The sequence below is a fragment of the Dipodomys merriami genome, unplaced genomic scaffold, assembly GCF_024711535.1.
Source record: "Dipodomys merriami isolate MVZ:Mamm:240054 unplaced genomic scaffold, mDipMer1.0.p SCAF_17, whole genome shotgun sequence".
In the NCBI taxonomy this organism is placed as follows: Eukaryota; Metazoa; Chordata; class Mammalia; order Rodentia; family Heteromyidae; genus Dipodomys; species Dipodomys merriami.
The window spans coordinates 13,704,262-13,725,483 of record NW_027203048.1 but is presented as its reverse complement, the minus strand read 5'-3'; the positions used below and the strand labels follow the sequence as shown (position 1 = coordinate 13,725,483).

The 21,222-nt window shown below is 40.3% G+C and overlaps 1 protein-coding gene and 1 non-coding gene across 3 annotated transcripts in view; one reads left to right on the top strand and one right to left on the bottom strand.

The window, feature by feature from the left end:
- The window catches only part of Memo1 (mediator of cell motility 1), a 102,695-nt gene that overhangs the window by 33,706 nt on the left and 47,767 nt on the right, over nucleotides 1–21,222 (top strand). Inside the window, exons 2-3 of one of the 2 annotated variants that reach the window (XM_070025319.1) lie at nucleotides 6,399–6,480; nucleotides 18,093–18,161. In XM_070025319.1, the coding sequence (XP_069881420.1) occupies nucleotides 6,399–6,480; nucleotides 18,093–18,161 (151 nt within the window). The remainder of the gene's footprint in view (nucleotides 1–6,398; nucleotides 6,481–18,092; nucleotides 18,162–21,222) is intronic. The other variant, XM_070025318.1, reaches the window with a different exon arrangement.
- LOC138829337 (U6 spliceosomal RNA) lies at nucleotides 3,207–3,313 on the bottom strand. The gene has a single exon (XR_011372545.1). It is a non-coding gene; the product is annotated as a U6 spliceosomal RNA (small nuclear RNA).

Here is a 21,222-nt window from a genome sequence, read left to right as displayed (position 1 = left end):
AAGATATTTTGATCTTATAATAGATAAGGTGCTGGGAGAATTACTGAGGGATTTATTGACATCATTGGTCAGCTTTTAAAGGAATTTCTCTTAACAATAAGTTAGGGGTAGGTATATGAAGTCCCAGTTAAGGGACTGTTACATAGATAAGTGCTAAATCAATTTTCACATTATTTTGTAAATGATAGGGAGAGAATAGCATGCTTTGACTTTCCAGGCTTGCAGCCTCATTTTAGATGTGAAATACCGATAGGGTTGGGAGTCCGTGAGTGCGTATGAAAAGGTTAAATGATTTCTACTTGATCATGCTAAGGATTCTTCATTGGAATTGTTAATGTTCTTATGCAGTTTTAGTCCTATCTACAGAGTTTACCTAAAAGTGGAAATAAATTATTGAAAATGTTTAAGTGAACAAATAGCTAATAAAGAATCTGAGATTTGGCTTATCTGAGGCATATATCAAGAGTATTGTGTCTTTACAACAATTTTTTCATCATCTTTTTTTACATTGATACTGTATAGCTCTGGGTTATATTTAATGTGACATTTCTTGTGTTATAATCCCCAGTGTGTTGTGCCAATGGCTTGTTTTTTTTTTTTTTTAATGTGGAGAGCTCAGATACATAAAAACAAACATCCCTTGAGATGTAACTAGAAAAATAAGATTTTAGTTTACATTGTAAATAGTATGACATTGAACTCTTAAGTATGTGGTCATAGGAAGACAGAGAATGAGAGAATTGGCCTGGTGCCGGTGTCTCATAATTGGCCTGGTGCCGGTGTCTCATACATATAACTCTTCGCTGTTTAAAGCCAGCCTGGGCAGGAAGGTCTGTTAGACTCTTATATCCAATTAGACACCAAAACAAAAGCTGGAAATAGAGCTATGGCTGAAGAAGTAGAGAGTTATAGTCTTGAGCACAAAAGGTCAGGGACAGTGCCTAGGCCCTGAGTTCAAGCCTCAGGACAAGCAGGGCTAAGGGTGAGAAGGGGGGGAGACAAATGGTCAGAGACAGACAGACAGACAGACAGACACACACACACACACACACAGACACACACACACACACACAGACACACACACACACAGAGGGAGGATCCTGGGACAAGATGTCGCCTTCAAAGGGCATGTTCTTAGCAACTTACCTCCTCTAATTATGGTCCACTTCCCAGTAATCCATTTGTGAGAGAGAGGAGAGGGAGGGGAGAGAGGAAAGGTAGGGGAGAGAGAGAGGAGAGAGAGAAAATTGGGGGAAAGTTGGTTAAGTGCTGTTGATTTATTTTGAGAGCACGGTTTTGGACCCAGAGTTTGGTGCATCCTATATAGGTGCTCTACCACTTAAGATATGTCCTCAGTCCAATTGATTTATTATTTTTAATGATAGATATAAATGCCATTATTTTATAACTGATTTTTAAAAAAAGTTTGTACTTAGGCAACTTGTAGGTGGGCTGTCCATTTTATTTTATTTATTTTGGTCAGTTATGGGGCTTAAACTCTGGGCCTGAGCACTGTCCCTGAACTCTTCAGCTCAAGGTGAATGCTCTACCACTTGAGCTACAGCACCACTTCCAGTTTTCTAGTAGTTAATTGGAGATAAGCGTCTCACAGACTTTCCTGCTTGGGGTTGGCTTTGAACCGCAGTCCTCAGATCTCAGCCTCCTGAGTAGCTAGGATTACAGGTATGAGCCACCAGGGCCTGGCCCATTTTATTTTTTATGTATTCAATATAATGGTTTTGCTTTTGGTGGCACTAGGGATTGAATTTAGGGCCTTGATCTTGATACATAAGTGCTTTATCACTTAAGCCACACCTGTAGACTTTTTTGCTTTAATTATTTTTCAGATAGGATCTCACCCTTATATATAGCCAAGCAGGTACAACCAATTATACACAGTTTTCAAGATAAACAGTAAACAGTACTGGAGAAAAGAGGACTGGGAGTACTGTTTGACACACATAATTTTCTTTGTAATTGGGGAATGTTTTGTGTTAGTGAATTGGCTTTATTCAAAGAAAAAAATAAATTCATATCTGTTGATAGGGAGTAATTTTGCAAGTTGAAGAAGCTAGCTGTTTTTTTTTTTGTTGTTGTTTTTTGGGGTCCGGTTGTGGGGCCTGAACTCTGGGCCTGGGCGCTGTCCTTAACTCTTCAGCTCAAGGCTAGGGCTCTACTACTTGAGCCACAGCACCACTTCCGGCTTTCTTCTTTTTGCTTATGTGGTGCTGAGGAATCGAACTCAGGGCCTCAGGCATGCAAGGCAGCTGCTCTACCACTGAGCCACCTTCCCAGCCCCTATTTTTTTTTTTTTTTTAAAGTTTCCATTTTTCTGTAAAACCTTAGCTTTTATTCCTAGCACCAAAAACCAATCAGTCAGCCAACCAACCAGCCAACAGCTTTTTCCCTTTATGGTGACATTTTGAAGAGATGAATACTAGATCCTAGGAAAGGTAATGGAACTAGCTTTTAGAAAGATTTACATATATCTCTAAGGGGCTAAGAAAGAGTTTATGAGTGCTCTAAAGCAAATGTTCTCAGAAAAGTACATGGGGGCATGTAAGTAGAATTAAGCTTCTTATTTTTGTTTTATTTGTCCATGTGTACATTGAAGAATAGATTGATCCACTTGCTCTAGTGTAAATTAGCAGTGTTCTAATAGAGTTAGGAATATGCATATTTTAAGTCGGGCGCCAGTGGCTCACGCCTGAAGATCTCGGTTCAAAGCGAGCCCGGTGAAGGAAAGTCCATGAAACTTTTATCTCCAATCGCTGTGCTGTCCGCCACCCCCCCCCCCAACACCCCTGCCAGAAAACCAGAAGTGGCACTGTAGCTCAAGTGGTGGAGTGCTCTCCTTGAGCTGAATAGCCCAGGCCCAGAGTTCAAGCCCCACGACTGACCAAAATAAATAAATAAATAAATAAAAATAAAAAATAATATGCATATTTTCATACAGTGCTTCTAGATAGGTTCCAGGGAAACTCTTTTTTTTAAAATTTAATTTAATTTTATTTGTGAACATACTGTACAGAGGAGTTACAATTACATGGGCAGGATAATGCGTACATTTCTTACCAAGCCTTGCAGCCTCCTCCTTTGTTTACCCTTCACATCCCTTCCCAGCCTCCCCCCCTCCCCCAATCCCAATCCTTCCCCCCCCCCCCCACCGACGTTGTAAAGCTCGTTTTGGACATGACAACTTGTACAAAAATATGGAACGCTTCACGAATTTGCGTGTCATCCTTGCGCAGGGGCCATGCTAATCTTCTCTGTATTGTTCCAATTTTAGTATATGTGCTGCCGAAGGGAACACTCCAGGGAAACTCTTAACACATGTTCGTAACTGCAGCATTGTCTATTAAGGATATAATTATTAACAAAATTTGTGGAAACAACCATAAAATCTGCAGACAGGAAAGTGATAGGTGTATTACATCGGTACTTCATATTATTATCAGGATTCTTTTGTAATGCATAGTTTTTATTGACTAAAAGTCTGAAAACAAAGGTGGGATTGGTGGTGTGTCTATTTTCCCAATTGCTTATGAGACTAAGGACTATCGGTTGAATCTAGGAGTTAGGGGCCATCCTGGGCAATATAGAATGATCTATTTTTTTTTTTTAAGTTAAAAAGATAGAAAGGATGGAAGAGAAGAAGTATGTAAGTACATCCCTTTAAGAAAATTTCCTGGGCTGGGAAGGTGGCTCAGTGGTAGAGCGCTTGCCTTGCATGCATGAGGCCCTGGGTTTGATTCCTCAGCACCACATAAGCAAAAAGAAAAAAGCTGGAAGTGGCGCTGTGGTGCAAGTGGTACAGCGCTAGTCTTGAGCTGAAGAGCTGAGGGACAGCGCCCAGGCCCAGAATTTAGGTGCCACGACCGGATCCCCCCAAAAAAAATTACTGCAAAGAGGGCCAGAGAGATGGGGTATAGGTGAAGGAAAAGTAATGGTGGCCCCCGGTCGTGGGGCCTGAACTCTGGGCCTGGGCGCTGTCCCTCAGCTCTTCAGCTCAAGGCTAGCGCTCTACCACTTGAACCATAGCTCCACTTCCGGCTTTTTTCTTTTTGCTTATGTGGTGCTGGGGAATTGAACCCAGGGCCTCAGGCATGCAAGGCAAGCGCTCTACCACTGAGCCACCTTCCCAGCCCCGGCATTGCATTTTAATGAGACACTTTTTTTTTTTTTTTTTTTGCCAGTCCTTGGAGCTTGAACTCAGGGTCTGTTCCTGAGCTTCTTTTGCTCAAAGCTAGCATTCTACCACTTGAGCCACAGTGCCTCTTCCAGCTTTTTCAGTTTATGTGGTACTGAGGAATCAAGCCCTGTGCAAGCTAGGCAAGCACTCTACCACTAAGCCACATTCCCAACCCCAAGACAAATCTGTGTTTTTGGCAGTACTGGTATTTGAACTTAGATCCTCACACTGTATATGCTGACATTCTAACTATTGAGTTGTGCCTCTAGCTAAAGGGAAAAAGTTTATTTAAATGACTAGAATAAGCATTGTGGTAAGCTGGAAGCTGGTGGCTCATGTCTGTAATCCTAGCTATTCGAGTTTGAGGTCTGAGGATCACTTTTCAAAGCCAGTGGGGGCAGGAAAGTCTGCTACTTTTATCTCCAATAACTACCAAAAAGCCTTCTAGAAGTGGAGCTGTGGCACAAGTGTAGAGTGATAGTCCTGAGAAAAAAAAGCTTAGGGACAGTGACCAGGCCCTGAGTTCAAGCACCAGAACAAATGCACAAGCACGTGCCCCCCGCTCCCCCCCCCCACACACAGAGGAAATAAAGCATTGGGGTGATACTCTGTGTGTGTGTGTGTGTGTGTGTGTGTGTGTGTGTGTGTGTGTGTGTGTGTGTGTATGTGTGTTCTTCTGGTGCCAATGTGGGGCTTGAACTGGGCACTGAGCTTTTTGTGCTCAAGGATAGTGCTCTACCATTTGAGCCAGCTCCACTTCTGGCTTTTTGGTGGTTAAATTGAAATAGTCTAACAGACTTTCCTGCCTGGGCTGGCTTTGAACAGCAATCCTCAGCTCTCAGCCTCTTGAGTAGCTAGGATTATATATGTGAGCCACCAGCTCCAGGCTAAGTATATGGTTTTTGTTAGGAACTAAGACAGTTTGTTGAAACAGGAATGAAAGCGGGCAGAAGCCGGGCGCTGGTGACTCACGCCTGTAATCCTAGCTACTCAGGAGGCTGAGATCTGAGGATCGCGGTTCAAAGCCAGCCCGGGCAAGAAAGACCATGAGACTCCTATCTCCAATAAACCACCAGAAAACCGGAAGTGGCGCTGTAGCTCAAGTGGTAGAGCGCTCGCCTTGAGCTGAAGAGCTGAGGGACAGCGCCCAGGCCCAGAGTTCAAGCCCCACGACCAACAACAACAAAAAAAAAAAAAAAAAAGAAAGCGGGCAGAATAAGTGGTAGAAAGATGAAGTCCCTCTTTTTTGAATTGAGGGTGACGAATATATCCTGTTTGCTTAGGACTGAGCGATATAACTGGGAACAACTTGGCAAACAAGGATGATAGGCTGGGCTGGAGTATACAGCTGATTATTTGTATTGGACAAAATGGAAAGAATTACTTATTTCCTAGGAGTAACAATGGGATGAAAGAAAGTTTTTGAAGCTTAAGAGAAAAAGAGAAGCTATTATTCTCTGTTGAAGGTGAAACACTAAATTGATCAAGTTAATGTAATATGATTTCTGAGCACTGCTTAAACTTTCCTGAATTTTTTCTTATAATTTAGAGGTTTATATGGTTATTTCTCATCTGTTTCATTAGCTCTTTAGGTAGTATTAAATGAAAGTTTATTTTAAACTCTGTTTTGATCAATGGAGGGAGAAAGGAACAGAACTGAGGCTACAGACAAGGGAAGGACTATAGTGATACATTGTTGGAGCTCAGGATAAACAAGAAATGAAGAAAGGATAAGAGGAAAAAAAAATGTAGGACCTGGGAATGAACTGGAGAGGTACTTGAAATAGAGATTTTTTGAGGTGACACAGTCATTATTGTCATAAGAGTAGGGTACCAGTAGGGGATGGAAGAAAGGGTCATATCATCGAGGGTACAAAATGTTGCCTCTTTCTCAGATGCCATTTTATTGATTGAGTAAAGCCAGGTTTAAATGTGACTTCAAATTATAAATAATTGTTTTTCTGGGATGAAGATGGTTTTAAGAAGTAAATTAACAAAAACAAGCTTTGTCTAATAGTTACTGTACCATATGACTTTCCAGAAACCTTGTAGTTGGTAAATTCAAACCTGAACATCCAAAATGATGATCCCACTGCCCATTGAGCTATTTGAGTACAAAATAGGTTCAATGAGGGCTTTGTGCCTGTATGGTTGTCTGTAATGCATTACTTTGCTGACTCCAGTTTTGTTCTTTGTTATTTTATAGGACCGCAGCTGAATGCACAACTAGAAGGTTGGCTTTCACAAGTACAGTCTACAAAAAGACCTGCTAGAGCCATTATTGCACCGTAAGTTTGTTTAAAATTTTATTTACAGGGCTGGGAATGTGGCTTACGGGTAGAGTGCTTGCCTAGCACGCATGAAGCCGTGGGTTTGATTCTTCAGTACCACATACACAGAAAAAGCTGAAAGTGGCATTGTGGCTCAAGTAGTAGAGTGCTAGCCTTGAATAAAAGGAGCTCAGGGACAGTGCCCAGGCCCTCAATTCAAGCCCCAGGACTGGCAAAAAAAAAAAAAAAAAGTATTTACAATAGATGTTACTTTATACCTCAACTTACGAAGGAACATGCAAAACAAATTTAATAACTTCTGAAAAATCGTCCTACTGCTGGATTGGAGGATAAATCTTTCTGATACAGACTGCTTGACATAAAGTGTAAAATTTGTTTTACCATCTGTCATTTCCCCAATTTTCTGTCTTCCTAATAGTTATTGTGTAGTTCTGAGTGACAGTATGGGTAGAGATTTCCTATTGTTAGAATAAGTCTCCCTGATACAGTAACATTTCAGCCAGGATAATGGGAGAAAGTATACACTTGAAGAGTGACGTATCAGGTTGAGGAATAGCAAACTCAACGTTCTTGTGCAGGAATATGCTTTAATGTGTTTGAGGGAAAGCAAGCTGTTAACATAGCCAGGAAAATATGTACTGGTTGAACATCTTTAATCTATAGATCCAAAATCAAAACTAGTTACCAATCTGAAACTCTTGATCATCAAGGTCACACCACAAGTGAAAAATTCAGCCACCTATCTCATGTGATGCATCAAAAATCAAAACACAGGCACACTAAAAATACTGTATAAAATAATCTTCAGGAAGTTGGGTACTGGTAGATCATGCCTGTACTTTACTGGGAGGCTGAGAGCTGAGGACTGCGGTTTGAAGCCAGCCTGGGCAGACAAGTCTGAAATTTTCTCATCCAGAAAAATGCTTTAAATGGATATGTGGCTCAACTGGTTGAATACTAGTCTTGAGGAAAATGCTAAGTAAGTGTGAAAGGCCCTGATTTCAAGCCCCATTCAAGCACACAACAAAAATTATCTTCAGCATATATGTATAAGCATATGTATAAAGCATAAGTGAGACACTGGAGGCTCATGCCTAGATTAGCTGAGATCTGAGAATTGTGGTTCAGAACTAGCTGGTGCAGAAAAGTCCATGAGACTCATTACCAATTAATCAACAAAATTCTGGAAATGGAGGCACGGGTAAAGTGTAGAGTCCAAGCTATAAGTGAAAAAGCCAATCAAGAGTGGGAGGCCTTGAGGTTAGGCCCCAGTTCCAGCACACATACACACTAAAGTCATACATGAATTTAATGCTGAGACCTGGCTCATGTCTTTAAGATATATCATTACATATATGCAACTATTCCCAAACCTGAAAATTTCTGAAATTCCAAATCACGCCTTGTCCCCAGCAGTTTGGATAAGGGACACTCTGCCTTTGCAAGGGAGAGTGATAGAGGAGATGAGATCGTCAGCAGAGTGCTAGCATTTGTAGGCTGTCACAGGACTTTTGATTTTGAATGAAAAAGCATATCACAGCAAGTTTTGAGAAATAGAGTGACTTGATCTGACTTGGGTTTGAAAAGGAACTTCTGCTACTGTCTAGACATACTGTGTGGAAAGGGAGTCCAGTTTAGGAGACAATAAAATAGTATAGAAAAAGAGCTGGTGTATGATGGCTTGGACTTGAGGCTAGGAGTGGAGGTGTCAAGAAGCAGTGTGTTTTAGAAAAGTCATGGATGACCTGTGCAACTGGAGGATGAAATTACTTTTGTTCTGTTAAAGGGAAGGCAAGTGGAAGGGAGGAATAGGTTTGAAGTATTTATTGTAGAATATAGGGTTTGGTTTTGATCTTGTTAATACTGAAATGCTCATTAGATATCCAAGTGGAGATTCAAGTAAATAGTTAAATGTCATTCTAGATTACCTAAGAAATGTATGGTTGTCTAAGAAATAAAATAGCCTGGTGGTATAGCTTAAGTGGTGTAGAGTGCTTAGAATGCTTAAGACCCTAAATTCAAAACCTAGTTTAAAAAATTAAAGAAAAAAATCAACTAAGGAATAAAATAAAGATAGAGAGAAGAGGACCAAACCTTTAAGACTAACCTAACAAAGTGAGAAAGGCACCCTTTTTGAGGTTAGAATGCCGAGGATCATTTGCAAAGGAGACACTGAGGGGAAGACCAGTGAAAAAAAAGGAAAGCACCAATTGGTATGTGTGTGGGGCCAGTGTATGAAAAGTATGCCAAGGAAGATAATGCCATGAACTGTGCCAAATGTTGCCAGTGGGGCAAATTCAAGGAAAATTGAGAACTAGCAATTGGATCTGGCAATATGGAGACCACTAGTGACCTTGAGAAGAAATTTCTATTGAGTGGTGGGCATGATAGCATCACTGGAGTGGGTTTAAGAAAGAATAAGAAGGGCTGGGAAGGTGGCTCAGTGGTAGAGTGCTTGCCTTGCTTGCATGAGGCCTGGGTTCAATTCTTTTTTTTTTTTTTGTCGGTCGTGGGGCTTGAACTCTGGGCTTGGGCGCTGTCCCTCAGCTCTTCAGCTCAAGGCGAGCGCTCTACCACTTGAGCTACTACGCCACTTCCGGTTTTCTGGTGGTTTATTGTAGATAGGAGTCTCACGGTCTCTCCTGCCTGGGCTGGCTTTGAACCGCGATCCTCAGATCTCAGCCTCCTGAGTAGCTAGGATTACAGGCGTGAGCCACCAGCACCCGGCTCTGGGTTCAATTCGTAAGTACCACATAAGCAGAAAAAGCCAGAAGTGGCACTGTGGCTCAAGTGGTAGAGTGCTAGCCTTGAGCTGAAGAGCTAAGGGATAGTGCCCAGGCCCAGAGTTCAGGCCTATAACCGACAAAAAAAAAAAAAAAAGAAAGAATAAGAGGTGAGGGAAATGAAGTCAGCACATGTACACAGTATATACAGTTTGTTTTTCTTTCTTTTTTCCTTTTCTTTCTCTTTTTAGTATTTTTTGTGTAAAACAGAAACAGGACAGTTACTTTATGGGAAGGTATCAAGGAAGGGTTTTCATTTCATTTGAGAGTTTTTAAAGTGTATATTGATAAATGTTTAGTAGAGAAGGAAAAATTGATGCAAGAGTAAGAAGGGATGTTTACATAAAAGAGGTCCTTGAGTAAATGAGTAAATTCCTTAACTCCTGTTTTTTTTTTTTTTTTTTTTTTTGGTCGTGGGGCCTGAACTCTGGGCCTGGGCACTGTCCCTCAGCTCTTCAGCTCAAGGCCAGTGCTCTACCACTTGAGCCACAGCACCATATTCTGGTTTATTGGAGAGATAAGAGTCTCATGTCTTTTCCTGCCTGGGCTGGCTTTGAATTGCGATCCTCAGATCTCAGCATCCTGAGTAGCTAGTATTACAGGTCTGAGCTACTGATGCTTGGCACGAGATGCTGTTTTATTTATTTATTTATTTATTTATTTATTTATTTATTTATTTATTTATTTATTTATTTATTTATTGTTGGTTGTGGGTCTTGAACTCTGGGCCTGGTCACTGTCCCTCAGCTCTTCAACTCAAGGCTAGCACTCTACCACTTCAGCCACAGCACCACCTTTGGTTTTCTGAGTGATTTTTGGAGATAAGAGTCTTACAGACTTTCTTGCCCTGACTGGCTTTGAACTGCAATCCTCAGATCTCAGCCTCCTGAGTAGCTAGCATTACAGGCGTGAGCCACCGCTGAGATGCTGTTTTTTAAAAACAAATATTCTGGCTTGGTATCAATGGTGCACACCTATAATCATGGCTATTCAGGAGGCTAAAAAGGATTGTTGTTTGAAAAATCTGTGAGAGTCTTATCTCCAGTTAATAACCAAAAAAGCTAGAAGTGGAGCTGTGTAAAGTGGTAGAGCATTAGCCCCATGCTAAAAAGCTCAAGGACTGCACTCAGGCTCTGAGTTCAAGCCCCAGAGGCCAGAAAAAAAAAAAAAATTCTGAATGACTAACTTGGTTCTTGTTTTGTATGTAATTACTACTAATGTTTTTGTTGAAGCTGAAATCTTAAGGACTGGTGAACAGTGCCTATGAAAGAAAAGAATTAAAGACAGTAAAATTGAGGGGGCAAAGAGCAGGCTGCTGCTTTTGTAAACTGTTTAGGGCCCATTTCAATACAGTTGGTCTTATCTGTGCAGAAAAGTTTTGTAACTGAATTTCTAGAATTTATGTCTTAGCTGAGCTTAGTAGGTATAAAATCTTAATTTTTGAAATTTTCTCATTTCATCCAGTCTTTTATTCTTTTATTCTTGCTATTGTTAGTAGAAATAAGACTACTAAAACTTCCTTGAATTCTACTTAAACTAACTTCCCTCCCTCCCTCCCTCCCTCCCTCCCTCCCTCCCTTCCTCCCTCCCTCCCTCCCTCCCTCCATCCCTCCCTCCCTCCTTCCCTCCCTTCCTTTCTTCCCTTCCTTCCTTCTTTCCTTCCTTCCTCCTCTCCCCTCCACCCCCTCCCCCTTCTCCTGCGCCTCCTTTTTTATTTTTCTTCTTTTTCTCTTCAAGAATGAACCTAGGAGGGCTGGGAATGTGGCTTAGTGCTTGCCTAGCTAGCATGCATGAAAAGCCCTGGGTTTGATTCCTCAGCACCACATAAACAGAAAAAGACAGAAGAGGTGATATGGCTCAAGTGGTAGAGTCCTAGCCTTGAGCAAAAGAAGGGGACAGTGCTCAGGCCCTGAGTTCAAGCCCCAAGTCTGGCAAAAAAACAAAAACAGCAACTTACCCCTGAGTTACTCAGGGGTAAACCTAACATAGAATGTGGGGTAGACTCTTGATAGTGACAGTTTATATTGTTCTCTTTCAGTCTTGAAAGTCTCAGTATGAATTGTTAATAGTTCCTGTCACACAGCAATGGCTGATTTTCTTTTCTTTTTTTTTTTGGGTCCGGTCGTGGGGCCTGAACTCTGGGCCTGGGCACTGTCCCTCAGCTCTACAGCTCAAGGCTAGCACTCTACCATTTGAGCCACAGCACCACTTCTAGCTTTTTCTGCTTATGTGGTCCTGAGGAATTGAACCCAGGGCCTCATGCATGCAAGGCAAGTGCTTTACCACTGAGCCACCTTCCCAGCCCTGAACTCATATTCTTGGCAATGTCCCTGAGAAATTTTGCTCAGTGCTAGTGCTTTGCCACTTGGTCACAGTTTCACTTTTGGCTTTTTGGTGGTTTATTGTTTCACAGAATTTCCTGCCTGTGCTCACTTTGAACTGTGATCCTCAGATCTCAGCCTCCTGTATCTAGGATTATAGCCATAAACCACTGGCACCTGGCTTTTTGTATGTGTATGTTGGCGGCGGGGGTGGGGGTGGGGGGTGGGGGAGGATGTCTGGTCTTGGAGCTCAAGAACTGTTTACTGTCCCTGAGCTTTTTTTTTTGCTCAGCTGGCATTCTACCACTTGAGCCACAGCTGTACTTTCAGGTTTTTAGTGCTTCATTGGAGATAAGAAGTTCATGGACTTTCCTGCCTTGGTTGACTTGCAACAGGGATCCTCAGATCTCAGACTTTTTTTTTTTTTAAATTTTATTGTGAAAATACTGTACAGAGGGGTTACAATTACATGGGCAAGATAATGAGTACATTTCTTATCAAGCATTGTAGCCTCCTCCTTTGTTTCCCCTTCCCATCCCTTCCCATCCTCCCCCACTCTGCCCCCCATCCTACCCCCCCCCCCCAAAGTTGTAAAGTTTGTTTTTACACAAAACGACTTGTACATCTCATTGTTGCAATGGATCCACATGTATCCCTTTTTTTTTTGGGGTCCGGTCGTGGGGTCTGAACTCTGGGCCTGGGCGCTATCCCTCAGCTCTTCAGCTCAAGGTTAGCACTCTACCACTTGAACCACAGCGCCACTTCCGGCTTTTTTCTTTTTGCTTATGTGGTGCTGAGGAATTGAACCCAGGGCCTCATGCATGCAAGGCAAGCGCTCTACTACTGAGCCACCTTCCTAGCCCCCCTGTATCCCTTTTTAAACGATTTGTTTTTTCCCTTCCCCTCCACAAATTATATCAACCTCAAATACAGTGAAAGCAGGGGTTATACCGTGGGGGAGGGACATACAAAGCAACATAGAAATAATCTTATAAATGTGTTAGAAGCAATCACCTGAAAGAAAAAAACATTTGAATACATATCCTAGGGTTCATTTCCCTAACATCAACTTATCTGACCTTTTCTGCTTGACTCAGACATATACTAGTTATTACAAATAAGGGAAACTATGGTACTCAGACTCTTGAGTAGCTGGGATTACCTGCTGAGGAGCACTTTAAAATGAAAAATTTAATATCTTTGGAATTCAAGTTTTCCTTGTTCTGACTCTGATGGTCAAATGAAGAAACTTGAGCTGTTCTTTAGTGAAGCCTCCTTTACTGTAAGTTTTTTTTTTTTTTTTAAACTTTATGTATGTAGAAACACAGATTCTGTTAACAAGATGGGTAAGAAAAGACATCTTTAGTGAGATTTGTGGTTATCACTCTGGCTTTCTTCATTAACCTGATTCTTAGCTAGTGTACAAGAAAATGTTAGATTTTTTTCTTTCATTTCATGAATTATATTTTTTCCTCTTGGGGGGGATATGGGATATATTAATTTAAAAAATACTCTCAGCATATTCTTTGTCCAAGTTAAGATCTGTTCCAATTGACTTATCTGTCCCTGCAACTAGTTTGTTTTTACTTCAAGCAGACTTAGTTTTCACTAAAATGAAGAGTTCTGATTTCCATTATAAACCATGTTATTTACCATAGTTAATTATGGTTTCAATATCAATCCTTTTCTATAAGGTATGATTCTTAAGTATTTACAACAGTTTGCGGGTTTATTGCTTTTCCCTACTTACTCCATGTTTTTTTTATTTTTTATTTTTATTATTCCTTCAAACGTGAGGGTCTCTTGTAGTTGCTCTGAGCATGGGTTATAGATTACTACTGGCTAGCCCCAAGTCCGAATATGAATATATATATATATATATAACTTAGCCCCAAGTTCTAGTGTGGAGTTGACAGTGAGTACATCTTTTAACCTTTATGCTTTAGTTTCTTTATTTGTAAAACGAGAAGAGGATTTCTGTCTTTAGGAGAATAGTGTATGGATTAGATTAATACTTTGAACTATACATTATAAATGTTACCATTATCCTTCCTCTTTCTCATCATCTTCCTGTTCACTAGTCTGTTTTTCTTTTTAAGATTCTAGAACATTAATTTCTCAGTTTTCACTAGCACTGATGCCATTGCACAAGTGCCTCATGCTTGAATTTAGCATTGTCTTGATTCCAATAGAGTTTTCTTCATACTTGTCTCTAATCTGTCCTTTGTACCAATGGTTTGCAGTGTTGTACTAATAGTAGCTTCATGTTGTCATAGTCTGTTTAGGAGTTCACCACATTTTCACATATTTTGTTTTATCAAGCCTAGACCCCTCTGCTTGATTCTAGCCTCATGTTACTCTGTTACACTAAGATCGTCTTGTATTTCTCATCTCTGTCACACACTTCAACATTTGTGTCTGTGATTCTTTTGGCTTTTATTTTCTTCCTTTATGTATTTACTCTTGTACTCTTCCTATTTCTGTCCTCAGTCTTTACGAAGTAGGCAGTGTTTCTAAGAAGCCTTTCTGGATGCTTTCTAGAGTGGATATTGGTTAGAAACAGGACTGATGAAGCTGGACAAGAATCAGACTAGAAAAACAGGAGAGACCAGAGTCTTTAAATTGAAGAAAGAAAATAGCAAATTAAGTTTGAGAATGAACATAACAGATTAAAACAGGTCCCTTGGTCAGATTTAGTATCAGGATGAAATATAGGATGAGGCAAAGCTGTGTGCTGAGCCAAAGAACTACTTACATTCCCTTCTGGCTAAGATTAGAATTGGTTACCAGAGCATCCCCATATTGAGGAAGCTTGATAGGCATTCTTACCAGAGTTACAGTGCATGTTCCCTGTTACTTACTTGTATTGCTGTGATTGACTTTTCCTCCATACCTACGTTAGCTCAGTGAGAAGCATTTTTTTAAAATGCTGTAATGTGGTAGGATTTAACTTACAAGTGCATATAAGGTATAGAGCTTGATGTTTGACATATGGATGCAAAACTATCACTGACAGTTAAGAAAATGAACATACTTTTCCTCAAAAGTTCATGTGTTGGGCTGGGAAGGTGGTTCAGTGGTAGAGTGCATGAGGCCCTGGGTTCGATTCCTCAGCACAACATAAGCAAAAAGAAAAAAGCCGTAAGTGGTGCTGTGGCTCAAGTGGTAGAGCGCTAGCCTTGAACTGAAGAGCTGAGGGATAGCGCCCAGGCCCAGAGTTCAGGCCCCACGACTGGACCCCTCCCCCCAAAAAAGTTCATGTGTCCTTTTATAATTTATTTATTTCTTTTGCTCTCCTTCCCCATCATGTTCACCAGTTTATTCTGTCTCTTCAGACTAGTGTTAACTTTCTAGACTTGTTTAATGGGATCATACATGTGTTCCCATATAATGGGAGCTCTTTTTGTCTGTGTTTTCCTTCTCAGCATGCTTATTTATTGTTTTTCTTTTAAAACAGCATAATTATTAGTGTGTGTGTGTGTGTGTGTGTGTGTGTGTGAGAGAGAGAGAGAGAGAGAGAGAGAGAGAGAGAGAGAGAGAGAGAGAGAGAGAGAGAGAGAGAGAGAGAGAATGTGTGTTAGTTGTGTAGTTGTGGGGCTTTAACTCTGGGCCTGGGCTCTGTCCTTCAGCTCTTTAGCCCAAGGATAGCACTCTACCACTTGAGCTAGCACTCTACCACTTGAGCTACAGTACCACTTCCGGTTTTCTGAGTGGTTTATTGGAGATAAGAGTCACGTGGCCTTTCCTGCTGGGGCTGGCTTTGAACCATGATCCTCAGATCTCAGCCTTCTGACTAGTTAGGATTACAGACTTGAGCCACCAGTGCCGGCTAAAACAGCATAATTATTTTGAGTTTATTTCTTTTTATTGATGAAGAGTATCTTGCTGTATTGCTGTACTTCAATTTGTCCATTCACTTGTAAGGGACTCTGATTATTTCCAGGAGCTTTTGGTTATTGAAATTAAAGCTTCCGTGACTCATTTATGTACAGTTGTGTGTGTGGACATAATACTTTTTATTTTAAGAGTAGAATGGTTGAGTTACATGGTATAAGTTTTAGTTGTTCTTTCTTTTTTTGGGAGTATGAAATGTGACTCTGGTTTTAACTTAGGGTCTTGTGTTTGCAAGTGATGCTTTGCCACTTGAGCCATGCCTCCAGCCTTTGTTTTTGCTTTACATATTTATTTGGATAGGGTCTTCCATTTTTGGCTGACCTTAGACTGCTATCTTCCTACTAATGCCTCCTACTAGGTAGGATTATAGGCAGATGCTTACTCTCTTGCGTGGCTTGTTGGTTTTTGATAGGGTTTTGATAACTTTTTGCCCTGACTGGCCTTGAAATGTGATCTACCCAGTGTACTCTGGATTTAGTTTTTCTACTTTTTTTTTTTTTTTTTTTGGATCCAGTCGTGGGGCCTGAACTCTGGGCTTGGGCCTGGGCCTGGGCACTGTCCCTCAGCTCTTCAGCTCAAGGCTAGCGCTCTACCACTTGAGCCACAGCGGCACTTCCGGCTTTTTTCTTTTTGCTTATGTGGTGCTGAGGAATCGAACCCAGGGCCTCATGCATGCAGGCAAGCACTCTACCACTGAGCCACCTTCCCAGCCCAGTTTTTCTACATGTTTGCTACATTTGGTATGGTCACTTCTTAATTTTATCTATTCCAGTGGGTATTAATGGTATCTCATTATGGCTTTATTTTGCCTTTCCCTAATGACAAATTGATGTTGAGTATTCCTTTTGTGAGATTATGAGTAATTTAATGTATTCTTTGATGAAGTTTCTATTTGTATCATTAAAATTATTAAACATTTTCTTCAAAGGGGGTTTTTGTGTAATATGTCAGTTTCTGTATACGATGCATTTTTTTTTGGTTGGTCGTGGGGGTTGAACTCTGGGCTTGGGCGCTGTTCCTGAGGTCTTCAGCTTAAGGCTAGTGCTCTACTGCTTGAGCCACAGCGCCACTTCTGGTTTTCTAGTGGTCTATTAGAGGTAAGAGTCTCATGGACTTTCCTTTCTGGGCTGGATTTGAACTGGGATCCTCAGATCTCAGCCTCCTGAGTAGCTAGGATTACAGGCGTGAGCCACCCGTGCCCAGCTTACAATGTATTTTGATCAGAGTCACTCTTTATATCTCCATCCCCATCAATCTTGTCCCCAGTTTCTTAGTTCAGTTTTGGCATAGGCATTTTGTGTACTATGGCTATATTTGTTCACTATTTTTCTTTTCATTCATCTGCCCTAAAGTTTTTTTTTAATTGTAGTAAAATGCATATAACATAAAATTTGTTAACTATGAATGTAGTGTTACACATGTTTACATAGTTTTGTGAACCTTCTTTGGAACTCTTTTATCTTTCATTCTAAGTCTGTTTATACTTGTATTCATCTATCCATCCTTGTGTGCATACATACATACATACGTGCGTACATACATACACACACACATACATACATATATACATACATGCATACATACAGGGGTTTGAATCCAAGGCTTTACATCTGCCTATATTTTGCTGCTTGAGCTATGCTACCAGCCCTTTATGTCCTAGTATGTGTGTGTTCATGTGTGTATATACGTGTGTGTGCATGTACTGAGGCTTGAACTCTGAGCTTTGCACTCCTGCTGTACTCTTTTCACTTATGGTTGGTGCTCTACCTCTTGAGCTACTGGCTTTCTGCTGGTTAATCAGAGATAAAAATCTCCTGGTTTTGTCTGCCTGGGCTAGCTTTGAATCAAAATCCTTAGATTTCTGCTTCCTGTGTAGCTAGATTTATAGACATGAGCCACTGGCATCTGGCACAGTAATACATATTTTTGTCATTATTTGTACATCGTGACATGTCTGCTTATCTCAGTAAAATTTTAGAATAAAGTTACATGCATATGTATATGCATAGGTTTTTTTCCCCTTGTGGAGCCTGTTAAAATATTCATCACTTTACCACTGGCTACATACAAATGAGCAAGCATTAGGGTAGTGACTTTTAACTTCTGTAATTTGAAGACATCAAGAAAGAAAAGTGCAGTTAAGGAGAATGGGAATCTGTAGGCAGTCAGAGAACTGCCAATGCTTAAAGAAGGGCATGAAAAGGAAGATTGTGTAGAAAGAAAATGAGGGCTATATACTGTACAGAGAAACCTAGTCGTTCCTTCACTGCTAACAACAGACATTGCTTTGTAAACATTTTTAATATAGCTGCAGAGGAGGATTAGAAACACATACATTATTAGTGCTAACTGACCAACTTCATGAAAGCCTTGAACATCTTCATATTTATAGTCTATAGTCCAAAGATTACAAACTATTTTTTAAAAATTTAAAATCACGGTATAATAAAGAATAAATGTTTTCTTTATTCTAGACTTTATATCATTACATTGCTTTTTGTTTGTACACTCAATCTGTTGTGCTTACTGTAGTTAATTGTATTTCTTTCTAAAGTGCTTTTTCAGGATATCATGATTTTGAATTCGATTAAAAAATTATTTTGTTTTGTAGCCATGCAGGATACACGTACTGTGGGTCTTGTGCTGCCCATGCTTACAAACAAGTGGATCCATCTATTACGTAAGTAATGTAGTTAGTTCAAACTGGGATGTTTCAGAATTATGTGATGATGACTGCTTTGTCATGGAAGTAACTTGTTTTTCATTTGTCGTAATTTTTGTAATTCATTGGAATTAGAAATTTGTCTTTGAGCCAGGTGACGGTGGCTCACGCCTATAATCCTAGCTACTCAGGAGGCTGAGATCTGAGGATCACAGTTCAAAGCTAGCCTGGGCAGGAAAGTCTATGAAACTCTTATCTCCAATAAGCCACTCAGAAAACTGGAAGTGGTACTGTGGCTCAAGTGGTAGAGTGCTAGCCTTGAGCTGAAGAGCTCAGGGACAGTGCCCAGGCCCAGAGTTCAAGTTCCACAACTGACCAAAAAAAAAAAGAAATTTGACTTTATGATGTTAGAACATACCTTAGGGTTTTTTCTGTGTATGAACATTTAGCCTTTACCTTCTCTTTGGTTTCATTCTGAAACTATAAAAAGTTAAAATTTAAAAATTTCTTTGAAAATTTAGAGATGAACATTTTTAAAGAAGGATGCATAGTCCTTTAATCACTTTGTAGTTAATTATTATACTTTTAAAATTGTGGTTGAGATCTGAGGATCACAGTTTAAAGCCAGCCTGGGCAGGAATGTCCGTGTATCTCCAGTTAACCACCAGAAAACCAGAAGTGGTGCTGTGGCTCAAGTGGTAGAGTGCTTGCCTTGAGCTGAAGAGCTCAGGGATAGCCCCAGGCCCAGATATCAAGCCCCACAACCAACAACAACAACAAAAAGTTTAAATGTCAAAATAATAATTGATAGTCACAGTTGTATTCTCTCAAAAAAGCCCTTTCCTGTGGATTGCAGTATCTTTGCAGTCCTATGAGAAAATAGAGAAAAAACATAATTCTGGGAACTATGAGAAGTATAGAAGAAAAACAGAGTTGTTTCCAGAGAGAATTCTACATCACTAGTTTTCATTCTTACTTTTTGCACTAATCTATTTTCTGCATGTCATTTGGGATAATCTTTTAAGAATGTAAAGGCTGTGTATGGTGATACATGCCTGTTATTTCCACATTTGGGAAGCTGAGGCAGGAGGAGTTTGAAGCCAGTGTAGGGAACCTATTAAGATCCTATGTCCAAAAAAAAAAAAGTGGGTCTGGGACATGCACTACATAGCAGAGCACTTGCTTTGCACGTAGGGAGCCTTTGGCTCAAACCCCAGCACCGCAATTTAAATAATCTGGCACTTCATAGCACTTAAAAATAGTGGAGTACTTGGGGCTGGGAAGGTGGCTCAGTGGTAGAGCACTTGCCTTGCATGCCTGAGGCTCTGGGTTCGATTCCTCAGCACCACATAAGCAAAAAGAAAAAAGCCGGAAGAGGCGCTGTGGTTCAAGTGGTAGAATGCTAGCCTTGAGCTGAAGAGCTGAGGGATAGCGCCCAAGCCCAGAGTTCAGGCCCCACAACCGGACCCCCCTCCCCCCCAAAAAAAACAAAAAAAAAATAGTGGAGTACTTGTATGCTTTAAAAAGGTCTTAGAGTGGGGTGCCGGTGGCTCACGCCTGTAATCCTAGCTCCTCAGGAGGCTGAGATCTGAGGATCGTGGTTCAAAGCCAGCCCAGGCAGGAAAGTCCCTGAGACTCTTATCTCGAATAAACCACTAGAAAACTGGAAATGGCATTGTGGTTCAAGCGGTAGAGCGCTTGCCTTGAGCTGAAGAGTGCAGGGACAGCGCCCAAGCCCAGAGTTCAGGCCCGTGACCAACCAAAAAACAAAACAAAACAAGGTCTTAGAATGGCAAGATAAAATGTGGAATATTAAGTGACAACTTGTAAAATGTTTAGTTTAAGACATCAAGGTATATATGCTGGGTAGATGAATGTATTATGTTAACTAGAAAATAATTTCTAGTCTCAGCTAATTTGGAACACTTCTTGCTTATGAGACATGATTAGACATTATTAAAAGTGATAATTAAAAAGATTAAATTATATTAAAATACTCCTAGCTTATAATGTAACAATGAACAGTATTGGATAACTATTTTTAGTACTAATAATATAGATTAGTATTTTAAAAAACAAGAAAATCCTTAGAAGCTAAATTGTTAGATGGCTAAAGAATGAACTGATGCCACGCACTGATGTCTCATGCCTAGCTACTTAGGAAGCCGAGCCAGCCTAGGAAGACAAATCTAAAAAACTCTTATCTTCAACTGATGAACAAAAAGCATTTGGCTAACCAAGACCTATGTGAAATTATTTCTGGCTTACTATGCCTGATACTACCCCCTTTCAATGTTTTGTAGTTTTTCTGCATTGCTTTTGAGTATATTATTTTTAAGTGCTTCATATTAAGCAAAAATTTTGCCTCTTGTTTTTGATTTTTTCTAAATCAAATGTGAAACTTTATTATGTTAGCTATGGGTGAATTTCTACCAAACTGGAAAGTATCTAGGGGGCCAACAGTTGGTGAATTTAGATTTTTCCAAGCTCTTTTCCCCTGGTGTAGGTTAGGGTTGACAAAAAGGCAAGCATTGGGGGAGGACCTGGGCTTCTAGCCCACCTCCACTGCTTATTTTTGCAGCCCTGGTCACTTTTTGGCAATAATTACTTGTTACATATAGTTACAAATATAACTTAAAAGTTATATATGCCTTGGAGTTTAGACTGACATTTCATATGTATTATTTAGAATTTTAACCAGATGTCCTAGAATTTTCTGGATTTTAAATGTTATATTCATCTGTCTTTTTCTAGCAATTTATTCCTCAATCAGAAAATGCCCCTTTTCCTACTTGAGTCGTCTTTTTTTCTTTTTTAAAGTGATGAAGGTCTGTCTCCTTGTATTACCCAGAGTGACTTGACCTCTTTGACTCAGGCGATTCTCCTGCCTCTGCCTCTGAGTAGCTGGGACTGTAGAACAACATATCTGGCATTAGTCAAGTGACTGAAACATTCCTATTACTATTATTTATGTTTCACCTTAGCCTGCAATAAATACATTTTTCATAATATTTATGTATTTTTAACATAGGAGAACAAAATGGTATTTCTCTGTTTTGTTCATTTAAGAATATGTAAC